Source organism: Pomacea canaliculata, linkage group LG6 (assembly GCF_003073045.1).
Source record: "Pomacea canaliculata isolate SZHN2017 linkage group LG6, ASM307304v1, whole genome shotgun sequence".
Classification (NCBI taxonomy): domain Eukaryota; kingdom Metazoa; phylum Mollusca; class Gastropoda; order Architaenioglossa; family Ampullariidae; genus Pomacea; species Pomacea canaliculata.
In genome coordinates, this window is record NC_037595.1 from 25,654,314 (window position 1) to 25,669,580 (window position 15,267).

General features: G+C 40.0%; 1 protein-coding gene and 1 long non-coding RNA gene across 2 annotated transcripts; one reads left to right on the plus strand and one right to left on the minus strand.

Annotated features, from left to right (window-relative positions):
- The first annotated feature begins 32 nt into the window (after positions 1–32).
- Positions 33–10,689, plus strand: LOC112566605 (F-box only protein 3-like). The gene is made up of 11 exons (XM_025242863.1): positions 33–455; positions 1,253–1,342; positions 1,829–1,983; positions 3,829–3,946; positions 5,398–5,482; positions 5,908–6,070; positions 6,933–7,017; positions 7,545–7,670; positions 8,163–8,278; positions 8,526–8,639; positions 8,919–10,689. The coding sequence occupies exons 1-11, from the start codon at positions 355–357 to the stop codon at positions 9,023–9,025; spliced, it is 1,260 nt and encodes a 419-aa protein (XP_025098648.1). The 5' UTR covers positions 33–354; the 3' UTR covers positions 9,026–10,689.
- Positions 9,708–15,184, minus strand: LOC112566606. The gene is made up of 2 exons (XR_003099660.1): positions 12,451–15,184; positions 9,708–11,432 (listed from the first exon to the last, which is right to left on the minus strand). It is a non-coding gene; the product is annotated as an uncharacterized LOC112566606 (long non-coding RNA).
- Positions 15,185–15,267: the final 83 nt, after the last annotated feature.

The window sequence follows — 15,267 nt, forward strand, 5'->3', positions numbered from 1 at the left end:
AGGAAAGTAACTGAGCAAAAGTGCGCAAACAAAGTGAATAGGTCTGCAAGATCTTGTTTTGATTGTTACACCATGCTGTTTTGTGTACTTTGTGTGAAGGCAAAGAATAAATGCATTTAGAAAAGAGAAGATACATTTTATTACATGTATTGTGATGAAAGGAAAATGTAAATAGCCTCTGATGTTATGGTGCAGGATTGCTATGCCTTTCTCAAGATCGCCTAAATGTTCCACAAAGGCGTGCTACATCATCTGTTCTAATAAGTGTTCTCAGGATTACTGACGCTGTCTTGTGGACGTTCTCTAGATTATTCTTAGATGGCATAGATTGGGAATGCAGATATAATTGTAAAGATGGAAATACCGCGAAAGTTCCAAGCGCGCAGCTTGCTGGAGTTGCCAGTAGAGATTTTGTTACACATTTTTTCCTTTGCTGATTACAGAGATATTTGCAGGTACGAAATCATGAAATGACACCAGAAGCATTTTACCTTACTTGATTTATGCGTGTATGATTGCAAAATGACTTTGAATGTGCGCAGGTGTGTGTAAACAGCAGTTAATCGTAGCCATGTATGATGACACTATCAGATGCTTTAGCCCATTGTCTTAGACGTTGACGTGGAATTAGCCCACACTGGATTGATGGAAGGAAAAAGGCAGTTTGATTTTCGACAAGTTCATCTACATTCCCCGAGCACATTACTTTTTTACACTCTGGATATCAACAATATAGTCATCATGTAAGCTTTGATGAATGACCATTGATGCAGTTAATGTATTGCTTCAGTGGTCAGTAATTATCCTTGCAGCAGCATGTTAACCAAAGGTTGGAAGCTCTTGAATGCTGACTTCAGCTGCATTCTCCACTTTCATACCCAGGAGTACATATGTGGGTTTTTAAAAATTTTTTTAGGGTACATTGGAATAGCAGTAATGGTGGTCAGAGCACCATTTCTAGGCACAGTAAATCATCAACATCAGGAAAAAAACCACTTTCTGGCTCACCTTTTTAAGATCTCCAAAGGGCTAGTAAACAGTAGTTAAGACCATTTCACCAAATAACACATAAAAACTCGTATCCCCTTTGCCTCAAAATCTCTGCGGAAGGGGCAAAAGAGAATAATCCCCTTCTACAGCATATGAGATATGTCTGGAGATGCATCGGGATATATTAATGAACAGCTGAATCAGCAGATGCATTGAGTAAATTTTCAAATGGTCTGCTTTCTTTTTCCTTTCTCTCTATTAGGTCTGCACAGACTTGCAGACAGCTGAAAAATATTGCTGCTGATGAGACACTATGGAGAAAACAGGCAGAGAAATGTTTTTTGGTCAAGCTGTAAGTATTTTGTTTCTCATTCATAAGCTAGAATTTATCAGCTTCAACATTTTAGACTGTAGCTTTTCACAAACTAATTGACTGCAACAGATGTTAAGACTAGTTAGGCATCCACTGATATAGTCATATTTGAGCACGTTAATATATTGAGGAGGCATTCATTTGTCACAGAGCAAAGCAGAATGTTACATTTAAAACTGCCTTTGTTTTGTAAATAACCAGTTTGTAAAAATGTTATGATAAATAAGCATTAGTTAATAAATATTTAAACTATGAAATCTTTCCCATGCATTTTTTAAGTTGTTAATAACAGACATGAAGAAGAGACAGACTGGTGCAAATATAGCAGTACTGAGCATGAAACAGAGTTAGCTGCATAATCACTGTTACAGCTTGGAGAATTTATAAAATTGGTTTGTTTCTTTGCTGAAATTCATATTAATTTGTCCAATGAGTGACATTCAGAGTGATGTTGCCTTATTGTAGGGGTCCAGAAGATGATTCATGGATCAGCACATTTCAGTCATACTACAAAAGGTTTGGGAAAGACATACCAGTGTACCAGAAGGTTCGAAGAACATGGAACCGTCTGGAAGATTATTTGAAAGTGAATGATCCTCGCATGCTCGATTCACTTAGAGGTATGACAAGCCTTCAAAACCCTAATCTTAATTTGTATTTTTCAAAGATAATGTTGTGGAGCTGTTTCAGGGAGTAAATATTCGCAAGGCCTCGGGTCCGGATGGTATTTGTGGCAGAACATTACGTTTCTGTGCGCACCAACTTGGAGGCATTTTTCAACATCTTTTTCAGCGTTCTATGGATTCACTCTCCATCCCAGCTGCTTGGAAATTATCTACCATTGTTCCAGTTCCAAAGATAGTTTCAGCTCGGCATCTCAATGACTTTAGACCGGTGGCCTTAACATCGTTGGTCATGAAAGTATTTGAGACAATCATCAAATCATTGATTCTTAATGCCGCTAACAATCGTATTGATCCCTTGCAATTTGCATACCAGTCCAAGCGAGGTGTTGATGATGCTAAACTGTTCATCCTCCACACTGTGATCAAACACCTGGAGAATCCTCAAGCCCATGCTAGACTATTATTCGCTGATTTCTCTTCGGCCTTTAACACTATCCAGCCACATATCCTAGCTCGAAGACTCCTCGACGAGTTTTCCCTTGATCATTTTGCTAGTGTCATAGATAATTCACTTTTTGGTCGACAGGCAGCAACGAGTTCTTGTCAATGGCACTTTTTCCGACTTAACCACCACATGCACCGGCTCACCTCAGGGATGTGTTCTATCCCCGCTTCTGTTTATCCTGTATACCAACAGTTGTCGCAGTAGTCATGAGGGTCACTATCTTGTCAAATTCTCTGATGACACTGCACTGCTGTCTCTACTTAGCGGGCCGGTGCACACTCACGGTGATGCTTTGGAAGAATTCATTGTTTGGTGCGATGACAACTTTCTAGAACTTAATGTGAGTAAGACGAAGGAGATTGTCTTTGATTTCCGTCGGAATTCTCCACCGTGTCCCGTCTGTGTCATCCATAACAAGGAGGTGGAAATTGTTTCTGCTTTTAAATACCTGGGCACCATCTTCGATAGGTGACTTTGCTGGGATGTCAACACTCAATCTGTCGTGAAGAAGGCTCAACAACGCCTCTTCCTCCTACGGAAGCTGAGGTCTTTCTCTGTCTCCCCCCAATTTCTTCAGCTTTTCTACAGATCACATATTGAGAGCGTGCTGTCCTTCTCGTTCATCTGTTTCTATAATAGTTTATCGGTGAAGGACAAGAGCAGCCTACATCATGTGGTATCCACCTGCTCCAAAGTCGTTGGATCCACCCAGAGTTCTCTTCAGGATCTGTATAACAGGAGGACTCTACTGAAAGTGTCTGCCATCCTTCGTGATGACAGGCATGCTCTGTCGGGTGAACTTGTCCAGCTCCCATCAGGTCGCCGATATAGTATGCCTGCATGCAGGACAAACCGACTGCGGCTGTCTTTTGTTGCTTCAGCCGTCAGACTTTTGAATGGATTATGAATGTGATGTGCATGCGATCATGTATGACTTTAATCGAGCTGGTATGATTGACTTCAACACGACTGCCTGTGGGTTGATATATATAATCGAGCTGCAACTGAATTGCCCTCTAGGGATTAATAAAGTATTATCTTATCTTATCTTATCTTATCTTATAAAAATAAAGATAAAGACATATGGTTTAACTATTTACCCTATCAGCATCTAACTATACAACGTTAATTCTAACGTGTATATTACATTAATTCTAGCAGTTCATGTTACTAGTGGTTGAAGCAACTATGATGTTCATATTATAATGAGCATTAAAACTAGCAAAGGTAGAGGAAATGGTTGTAAAATATGCATCTGGTCTGAAGCACCAGTTGTTCATGACTGAGTGCATCAAGGTTTTTTTTTTGTTGTTGTTTTTCCTTTTTGGACACAGATCCTGCCTGTTTGGATGAGATAAAGATTGCTGAACAAAAAATAAAAGGCAGCCTTCCTGGAGACTTACGCTGCTCTCTGCAAATTCACAATGGTCAGGAAATGAACAGATGTTTTGGGTAAGTCAACTCATGACCTCAACTCATGACCTCAGTTTGAAAACTGCATCCTGTAAACATGCACCCTGTCTGAATAGAAGAGGGAGATTGGTTTGTAAATTGATTTTCTGTACAGAAAATGTCGGCTGTCAGGTGTGAAGGTAATCTCAGTGCCATATAATGCCAGCTTGTGTTTGTAAACACTCTTTGTTTATTGGTAGTTAACTGTTTTTTCTCAGAACATCAATATAGTATCATTCCCTCTGATGTTTGGTCAGTTTAACTGCAAGTACACACATATATACTCACTACTTGCATGCATGCACACTACACACATGTGCACATATACAGTGGTACCTCGACATACGAGTGCCCTGACATACGAGTGTTTTGAGATACGAGCCGCCGAGCGAGCGATATTTTGCTTCGAGATAAGAGCAAGATTTGAGATACGAGGAATCGCACACTACACCGCTGCACACGACCCCAACATGCGGGGCGGATGTTGGTGTCGTGTGCAGCGTCTAACAGTTTCTCCCACCTCAGACTAGACCTCAGTCTGTGTGCTTGTTTCCCTCGTTTTCGAAGCATTTTTGATAAGTTGGGTTCGCGTTTTTTTGCTTTTTGTACATTTACAAAACATTATCACATTTATTTTTGTAACCATGGGTCCGAAGAAGAAGATGATGTCTATTGAATTAAAGTGCGAAATCGTAGAAAAACATGAGCAAGGTGTGCGAGTAATTGACTTGGCGAGGATGTACGGGTGTAGCACATCAATGATATGTTCTGAGCTTAAACAGGAGTTGATAAAGGGTACAACGCCAGTTAGGGGCGTTACAATAATTTCTAAGCTCCTGACTTCTCTCCATGAAAAGATGGAGAAACTATTGACTGTCTGGTGACAGAGAAGCAGCTTCAAGGAGGAATCTTAACACAAAGCATCATGTGTGAGAAGGCACGAGCGATTTACGGTGATTTGCTGAAGCAGATCCCACACACTTCCACAAACGAAAAATTTAATATTTTTTATAGAATATGTATTTGTTATTCATAAATAAATGTTTCTTCTTGTAAATACACTTTTTCTTATTCAAAAACACTTAACAAAAACAACTGAGGTGGTGTTTTGGGAGCTGGAACGGATTAATGGCATTTCAATGAATTTCAATGGGGAAAATTGCTTTGAGATACGAGCAATTCGACATACGAGCAAGGTTACGGAACGAATTAAACTCGTATGTCGAGGTACCACTGTATATATAATTATATACACATACATGCACGCACACGCAGAAACACTAGTCCCCCCACCAGACTCCCACATACACTTGCTCTAAATATATCTGTACACATTTTTGTGCCTTTATTCTCTGTCTTGTGTTAGCTGGCCACTCTTTTTTTGTAAAATTCATCTTCAAAAAAAAAAACTAAAGTCAACAGAGCTTCATGTTGATTGCTTTGTTTTACAGATTGTTAGGCTGCATGAAAATCTCCAGCTATTTTCGTTCAGAAGTACTCTTGGACTGTGCATCAATGGCCAGAGGCTACAATGAGGCAAGGAAAAAAAGATTTTTCTTTTTCACCTTCTGCAGGAGTGGGAGGAGTAGATGGATGACTGTTTGTGGGAAGGGGATAGGAGTGTTGTTTTGTATATGTACTGCTTAGAGATACTTGTAGCTCCCAGTAGATTAAATTGATATTCTTTTGAATTGTTGGATATTCAGTGGTGAACTGTACTGTTTGTCAAAATTTCTACTTGTGTGCATGCACGGCATAAGCAGATATTACAAAGTCTTGGTGGTAGAGACACTTGTCTTGTTGGATAGAAATAGTGCTGGGAGGATCACTTCAGGTCCTATTTCCCTTGTGTGATGTTCCAGTTCTTCATGCTTTCATGCTTGAGTATGTACTGCCACATAAGGACATGTTGCTTTTTTTAAATTTTGTTTTAGTTTTGACATGGAGGTTTATGTTTTCAGGATGACTCTGAACTACCAGGTTGTGCAGCATTGACATTCTGCTTCTTCTCTAGGAAAGCTCAGTACATTGCACTGAAAGACATAGGTGGTTTCCAGGTGGGAGAGATCTTTTACCCAACACCTGACAACAGCAACCAGACCAAGACAGATCATTTCATTACTGGTATGTGAAGGGTGTGACACTATTGTCAGTATTGCTTGCTTATCTGTGCTAATGTTAGGCTTAGGTTTGTGGATGTTAGGGTATGTCCATTATATCTTATTTTTGTTTGGGAATTTTTGTTCATCGCAGATTTTCTAATTCTATTGAATATTTTGAGTCTATGCTTAAAATTTCCAATCCATTTCTTTGACCTCCACTTCTTGTGTTGTGGGCGATTTTTGGTTGACGAAGCTGCTGACAAGGTTCTGCAAAGTTCTGTTTAGAGGCTATTACTGTATGGTCTTTATTGTCAGTTGATGCCGAAAATAGTGTTTTATGTACCTCTTATGTCACCAGTGAGAACCTATTATCAATTTTCAAAACTTTGAAATAAAGCTTTTGCAATGCATTGCATTTTGGCCGTTCCTACAACAGTCCTTTTTTTTTTTTTTTTTTTGAGCACAGGTTGATTCACTTGTATCGTAAATTAGATACCGCTTTGTCTCTGAAAGGTGTCAGAAACAAATATCTACTGTCTTCTCATTAATTTCATTTATTCTGTTTTAAAATTTCTTGTACACTGGTTTTGACTTTTCACTTGTAGTTCAGAACATGATTTGTGTATATTGCTTTTGAGTTTTGCTTACAGAAAAAGCTCATTCATCTAACATGTAGTCTATTTTAATCATCTTTGTATTACTTAAATATCACTTAAAGGCTGAGCTTCTACCCTATGACAGGAACAAATGGTTTGAGGTGGGTCAAGGTGGCAAGTGGTCATGTTAGCCAACCCAGTACCCTCCCTTCCCTCCCCAGGGTAGAACATTCCTTTCCAGCCCTAGGGTATATGTTCAGCATTTAATGATGTTTTTAATTTGTACAGGGTACAGTTTTTTGGAATGGTTCGTCAGGTTTGTGGATGATTTGGAATCAGGTGCCTTTCCTAGACTGAATGAGAAAATTTACAGGTATTATATTCTTGCTATTATTCCTGGATGAGGAGACTTAGTAATAGAACAGCAGCTTAAGTTAAGAATTTTTATTAAAATGATAGAAAAATGAGAATTCGCTTCCTCTGAAATGATTAGTTATTTTTGCAGTCTGCTTCCAGTTGACCAAAGGTGTGATAAAATATTACTCCAGCAAATCTCTAGAAGGATTTTTTTTTTATTGCAGCACGGGAAAGAGTTAATCTTTTAATTGTGAGAGAGGTTACATAACTTGTACAAATTCAGAAGCAATAAAATTATCTTATTCTTTTATTGTTTTCACCTATGCAATTCCATCATGACTGGTGAAAAATTGGTACTGCATAAATCTCGAAGCAGCTTCATTTTAGTCTCCAGTCTGCTAAGGTTAAGTTCAGCTATTCATGAATGTCTTAGTGCAAATAGTGGGGTGGGGGATAAATTGAGTGGGAGAACACTGGTTTTTATCAAAGGATTTAGGAGTTAACCATTTTATGACTGGTTGGGTCATATATGTTTGGTCACAGATTCTACCATGAACCAAGCTGTGTGGTGTTGACTAAGGAATGCTTTAAAGCATCTGCCAGCACATGCTTTATGCCGGACTTGAGTACCATCAACCCTCCACATTTCTTCTTTGTGTATAGAATCACGTCAGTGTTAAGATATCAGCACACACTGTTGTCTTATTTTTTTGGACTTTCCTGTATCTTTACCACACACATTGTAGTAGATAACTGGTTTGTGTTGGGACAAGTTTTTCAAAGATGTTTTTGGAAATGATTTCTGCATATTCTGCACAACAGCATTCCTCTGAATCATCTCTGCCACAGTTAATTAAGCATAAACTAAAGTTATGTCTATTAACTGCATGTTTTGGTTGAATGACATTTATATAAGAGCAGCTGCTGGTACTTCTTCAGCAGATAAATATTAGAAACACAAAAGTACCTGGTCTTTCGTCATTCCACAAAATCTGTTGAATATGTATCTTTGATCTTGACCTTTCATGACTGGATTTGTGTGTCTCATAAGCTTCAAGGGTTAGCAATGAGTTTACAAGCAAGGTCAGGTTGTAACTTTAGTAGGGATGTAAACTTGAACGTTTATGCAAAAACATCACAGAGAAAAACTGTGTATTGCAGGATATCAATGGACAGTAGAGCCGACAAGTGTTTATCCTGTCAACTTGAAACTCGTCACTGGATCATCACAGATGACGAAGGCAGAGAAGAGAGAGTTGATGGGCCAGGAGTTGTGGGTGTGTGGTAGTAAAATCTTTCAACCACATCTTTGAAAAGCCTTTCTATTTTCTCTCTCACTCTTGTGCATGTAATAGTCATATAGAAGTGTTCCAAGTGAGCGTAAAATAACAAGAATCATGAACCACAAAGATTTCCCAATTGCTAAAATCACTTGCCAGACTTCAAGAGTACTTTCATTGGTTGATCCGTCTTAAATAAAAATAAACTGTTAATTTAGTCACATGGGTATGTGCATATTTCCAGGGGAGTATCCAATAATGACACCAGGAGCAGAGTATTCTTGGATAAGCTGCACGACTTTTAGCACTACCTATGGCAACATGCGTGGTCACTTTACAATGAGATGCTTGGAAAATGGTGAGTCATGCTGCTGGTGCTTCTGTTTAAAGGATGATACAGTCTGGCTACATGTACTAAAAATTCACATCATGTACTAAAAGGACTATAGAATAGCTCGTTCAGTATTGGTGTATGGATGCAATTAAGCTATGATGATGTTCGTATTTGCTGGTGTGAAACTGTAAGGAAAGTGTTAATGAGTAAACACCATAATATTTTTTCTTCCTTTCATGATTTGTAGTTTGAGCAATTTAATTTCTTTGCATGTATGTGTGTGGATACCTATGTGTGTTGCAGGACAGGAGATAGATATAGAGTGCCCTGTGTTTCACATGAAGTGCCTGCCATACAAGACACACCGAGATAGGCAGCAGTACATCCTCCAGAGGAAAAAAAATTTGTGATATATGCTCCATTGGAAAGATTTGCATATAGTCCCCATTCACAGGAGCTTGTTGGTTAATGCTGTCACATCAGTTTAGTAGTGTACTCTGCTGTGAAAGATTCACAGAGAGGTTCCAGAGGCTGAGAGTTGTTCCACTTCTTATGTTAAATCTACAAAGCCACCTTTTTCATTTTGTTCTTGCCGAAACTAGCAACAGATTGTTTTTGAAGATATTATTGTTTATGTTTTTAAAAGTTAACTCATCATAATTTGGATATGAAAGCTGATATTTTTAGTACTGCAGTTGTTTCAATTCAAGAAAGAGGCCGCAGTACATAGCCTATCCTCAGAAGTGAATTCTAACTGAAGTCCAGTTTTTGTCAGTGTTTTTCAGTTTTGCAACATGCAAACATTGGTTCTTAGATTCATAACTTTCATGCATATACTGTATTTATTTTATTGACTTATGCTTAGAAAGTTGCTTTGCCTAGTTTATGATGTAAAATGGCAGTAATGCTGAGGGGTTTTGGTACTAATGGTGTTGCATATTTACTTCAGAATCATCCATGTTTTTAAATCTTCTTTATAAATGTTTTGCAGTGTTTGATTCCTGTGGTGCTCATAACTGTACTTGATGCAATGCTAGTGGTGTAAATAGCTATGATAATTGTCATTTTTATTTAAGTGTATTTTGTTCAAAGTTTTTTTTTTAACCATGACATGACCTGATTACTTTAATTACAGACATTTCTAATGAAGTTACATGCATCTGATTTCATGTAATTTCAAGTTTTGCATGTATTACTGGTGAGCTGAAAGTGGTTCTTTCTGCTTTTTGTAAGAACATCACAATGCTTTGCATTTGTACTTCTGTTTTACGATTGCATGAGGTACTTTGTATCTGAAGTAAAATTACAGTTAAGTATGTGGTCACATTAAAAGACTATGACTGCTGTCAATGTACAGATGGAAGTTGTGGCATGTGACTGACCATAACAGTGCAGTGTTTGCTTGGCCTTATCACCACCTTCAGATAAAGATGGTTTTAATTTTTAGTTTTCACGCAGTTATTTTGACATAGTTATTTTGATTCTGCTGTTGTTGGAAGCTGGGTTTGGCACATGCCATCAGGATCTTGTTTGTGATAGAAAACAGAATCTGCTGAAATTCATTTCAGAACCGTCACCCTTGTTAGAAACCTTGAGGATTTATTTTTTCCTTGGACTAAAGCAAAATGATACAGGAGAGGGTTATGTAAGCGTTCTAGTCTATTTCCATCCATAAAAGCATGTATATGTTTCAGATATGTTTCAACTGGTGGAAGGATTACTTGGGCATTTCTGTGGAAAAAAATGTAGATATGAGTATGAGTATAGCTATATCAGACATGTTCCTAACAGCGTTCACAGGTAATAGGCAGAACCACTGTGCAGGGTTTCAAATGGCACACTGGCTTTTCATTAGCTGGTTGGTAATAAAAATGAACCTTCAGTGTATTGGTATATATGTCAGGGTGTTTTGTTGTACTGCTAACAAGATTATATATAGGAAAGAAAAGCTGGCACACCATACATAGTGTCAGATTTACCTCACATTTTTTATTTTGTGGTGCAGTCAACAACTTTCTTGGAGTGCATCCCATATTAAATCATAATTTGGATAAATAAATGGGATAAATACCAGGTTTTCACAGTTGTAGATCTGAATGCAAGTTTCATGTTTTGTAGTACATCAAGCCTCATGGCTTAGTGTGTATACTGGATTTTGCAAACTTGAACAATGTTTTATCTTGGCATTAGTGGGATCTTTATAGTTCTGTAAGGAAACATGCATCTGTGTAGTTAAATTCAATCTGAAATATATTTTGGTTGACAGGTAATTTGTTTTTATGTTTTAATCTTAACTTTCCAGTTTTGCAATATTCCATAATAATGTTCATCTGAATGTTGCACTCATGAAAAGACAAGTTTAAATTAAAAAGAGACAAAGAAAAGAATAGTGTTAGTTCAATAAAGAAAAACAGATTAAAGTAATGTAGCCCTCTAGCTGTTGAAGTGGATTGTCAACAACACACAGAAAGCAACGAAGGGGTAAATATGCGGTATGACGGTTGTATATTGACTTCTTCTACTTCAGTTATAAGAGGCGTCCAGGATTTAACCGTGCAGGGCTGCCACATACAAAAACAGAAAAAACCCCACAGCATGCCAGATATGAGATCTGAACCTGGAACACCCAATTCTCACTGTGCATGTGCTCGTGACCTCCAAGCTCTCGCGCCACCAGACCGCTGAGGGGGAGGCGATGAAGTGGAGAGGAGCGCGTGCAGGCGTTGAGGGAAAACGTCATCAGGGGAAGCAGCTCCTTTGTGTACTTACCGCATCCTGCACATTTTACACAGACACCAACCAGGTAGGTGCTCGTAACTGCAATAAAAAAGATGGGGGAAGGGTTACAACCTTATGATGCATGCTGTCCTAAATACGATTTTCTACACATGCTATATATGGCAGCTATAACATTGAGAATGTGTGAGCGAAACTAGAAGATCCCGCTGCCTTCTAATCGTCACAGTCGATCAAACCCTCATCATTGTCCGATTAATATATAATAGGCTGACCAGCCATCTGTGATAGGTTAGAAAACAAGGGTTCAATTGTGTTTTTAAGGCTCCTGCTGAGCTGTTCTAAACTTCGCTGAAACAGTTATAACCACGGAGTTACACTCAGTTGTAACAGCGATGAGCACAGTTGTTACAATCAGCTTCAGAGAAGAACTCGAAGTGTTTACAGGCAAACAAGAGACCCTATGATTGTTACCCTACCTCTCCCTGAGTAAACCCGTCAAATTGTAGTCTGGTGGTTACTCGGTCTACACTGCTGGGCAAACGTCTGGGTGGAGCTCCCAATCAGTGTTTCTCTCACGGTGTTAGGTTCCACACCCTGTAACCCTGAGTCGTGGAAACTAAGTTGGGAGTAGTTCTGAGTGGACAACAAATGACTAGGCGAGAGTGGGAGGCGGGTGGTGTAAACAGTGAAATGTGGGAGATGTTACATGTAGACCAAAGATATCAACAGCGATAACAAGATTACTACAGCATGTAGTAAACCTTTCACCGAATTCTGCAAGAGCCAAAAGAACAGACACAAACCCAAGCTAATATTATACATACACAAACGCGCAGTATGGAAGAATCTCAATTCTGCTTTCAAATGTTTAAAAAAAATCCGTTTTTTTTTCATGAAAGCCACGCAAAACACGCGAGCACACACACTTATCATGCGAACGACCCTGTAAACAATGTCATATATATATATACATTAACATCCACACATAACACAAACAAAAGTTGACAAACATACACAAACATGTCCGCATAAAATATTCCTAGATCTCTCAGATAAAATATTCAGTTTATGTTTAATGTCGGTTTTTCCTTCACACCTGCCGCCACAGTTGTAGTAGGGATGGAGCAGGCGGATGCAGTCTGCGACAAAATCCGCGAAACTGTAGAACGGTTTGCCCTCCCAGTGACGTCAGGCTGGAGTCAAATGGCGGGACCTGGGTGCAACATTTTGCAGGCATCGCATGGTTTCATGGAAGCTGGTGGCATCACCCCGACCCTCCCACCGGACTGAGGCACATCCGAGAGTTGTCCGACCGCAGATAGAAAGCCGGATTTTCCCTACAATGGTGACAGCCGCCCTGTTCTCACGAGAATATATTGCCGTTTGATGTTAACACCTCAGTGATACTCCATTACACATGACGCCCTCCTCTCTCTGTCGCTGTTTTTTTTTTTCTTCTTTATTGTATATGTTAGTGGTGACCAGCGCCGAAAACAGTTCGCTGATGAAGCATTCTTTTCTTTCTTTGTCACAGCGAGGTGCTTCGATAGTGTACACAATATTTTATAAGCAAGGCTTTTCAAATAGAGTTTATGACTGGAGAGGGATGCATCAAAAATAATAGAATTCATCCCAAATCTACCCTAGTTCTCTGTTTCTATCTTCTCTGCCGCGGGAGAGATAGTGTACATCCATCTCATTTAACGTCCTCAGGTGAAGCTAGAGTCACAACGGTTCACAGTTCTCACAACCGCTTTTTCCCAGTTTTTATTGTCCTGACTTCGTATACAGAAAAATGGCTAAATTTTATTCAGCTTTTGCGTGCAGGATACACCAGAATTGCACAGTTAGTGTCTAGCATCTCAGAAGAATTACGACTGTAGCTCAGTGACACACCGTAAAAGACGAGGGAGGGGTGGTACCTCTATTCAGCTCGTACCCTGGTCCACCTGATTTAATGTCTTTGCACTGAGTTAATGAGGCTATATCAAGTCCAGCTAGTTCAGCTCTACAAACAACTGTCAAATAATTTACTTGTGCCAGAGAGGGAATCTGAACCTACAACCATCGTGGTCTTGGTGACAAATGCCTTGCGGTTGCGCCTCTGGACCGCCCACACACAAAACGCTGGGAAAGAAGCAACCGGGTATGTTCTACCCTGTCTGTTGCGCAGGAGATAATGATTTTTGTGTGTGTATGTTCTTCCCCCTTTTGGAATGCAAATGAACGACGAAAACAGACGAATGTCTGCTGCGCATGAAATGCGATATGGTGTCGCCCATGTGGGGTATCCGATGGCGTCACCCTGTGTCATGGACACAGGACAGAATAACACGCCATCTTGGTAAATATTCGTTTTATGACTTCACCTTCCTGATGTTTCTTACGATAAATTACAAGGAATTTGTCACGCTTTTAAGAACAACTGTAAACACACTCAACCGGCACGTAACCCCATAGTTGGACGACTCAGATTTTCTGAGGACATCAGGACCTTCAAACGCTGAACCTGTAGAACCTCTGAGTGCTTCGGGTGACAAGCTGATAAGGTTTAGGTCGTTTTGTGTTTTGTTTTCTTTTCTTCAATCTCAAAGATTTTCCAAAGTTTTTTTTTTTTGTATTTCATCTTCCGACTCTGCTGTTAGGGCTGTAGGGCTTAAAAACTTCGTCCCATTCACACCACCACCAAGCTACTCTGATATATGCGGATGACAGTCACAGGACAGAAGACAATTATCTGTTGACTCACCTGCACACCTTGCTGAAGGCCCGGTAGGTGTTAGGCGTCAGACAACATTGTTAATGCTGGCAAGACCGAGGTGGGTGGACCTGAGCAAACAAACCTTTCATTATCATTAGTTTAGTTTATTTATTGTTACTCCTCGTGGAGCATAGGGCCGCAACATTCATTATCATCATTATAACATCATTAATTTTGTTACGGTGCCTGCACCCTCATACCCATGATGACCTAAGCATTGCTCAGTGTGTGCAGATCTGTACCCGGACACCTGTTGTCGAACATATAACATAAATATAAACAGGATCGTCTTTTAAAAGTGTTCCACACATATTGTGACAGAAGGAGTGTAGTTTATCCGGTTAAGAAGACCTTTAAGGTGAAGCTTGTCCCCTAACCTTATCGTCATTGGGAAATCAGGTGTTACAGAAATCCCTTTCTTCGGGGTCAACTTTCTTGTTGTGAGGACGGTGTCTACCTCTATCTTGCTACCCTCCCTATTGCAACCTTCTTTGACAGGTTCCTGACGGTTGGGTCCACTGGAGAAAAAAGTTCGCCTCGGTATCGAGCCGGTGACTAGAGTCCCAATCACCTTCATTCCTCCCCCTCACAGGTCACCTTTTTAGGGCATCAGCCAACCCGTTGCCCTACTTCAGTCACGGACCTGTATTTCCCGTTTCGTGGCTGAAGTTACCTGCTGACATCCTGGCCTGTGAGCAGAGGAACCAACATAGTTTCCGCTCCGGAACTGCAACTCGCGGTTGTTTTACTTCTGGTTCATAGCTGTGCTCCCTGGAACAGTACTCCTGCACTCCAGGGAATCTGTAGCCGACATACACCTGATGTAGACACTGGGAAATGATGTAGACAATCCCTTCAGCGGGAAGGTGATAAGTGGGGAGTGAGGATGTGGGAGGGATGGCAAAGCTGCTTTCACATCTGTTCGTGTGTCGCACGCACAGGTCTCGAGATTCCTTGTAAATAAAACACTTGGGGAACGTCACCTCACCCTCTCCCCCCCCCCTATCCCACTACACATTTAACTACCTGCTTGTGTACACCCACGCGCTATTCTTTCCTTCTCTCCCCCAAAATTACATGGTTTCTATGAGTGCAGGGTGCCACACCCTACTCATCTCCTCCCGCTGTTTTTTCAACCATCGCACTCGACCA

Bases quoted from the DNA above. Each gene is read 5' to 3' on its own strand.
- LOC112566605 (XM_025242863.1), top strand. From the start codon at position 355: ATGGAAATACCGCGAAAGTTCCAAGCGCGCAGCTTGCTGGAGTTGCCA. The intron at 1,984-3,828 runs GTATGACAAGCC...TTTTGGACACAG, and splicing joins CATGCTCGATTCACTTAGAG to ATCCTGCCTGTTTGGATGAG. The intron at 7,671-8,162 runs GTCAGTGTTAAG...TGTGTATTGCAG, and splicing joins TTCTTTGTGTATAGAATCAC to GATATCAATGGACAGTAGAG.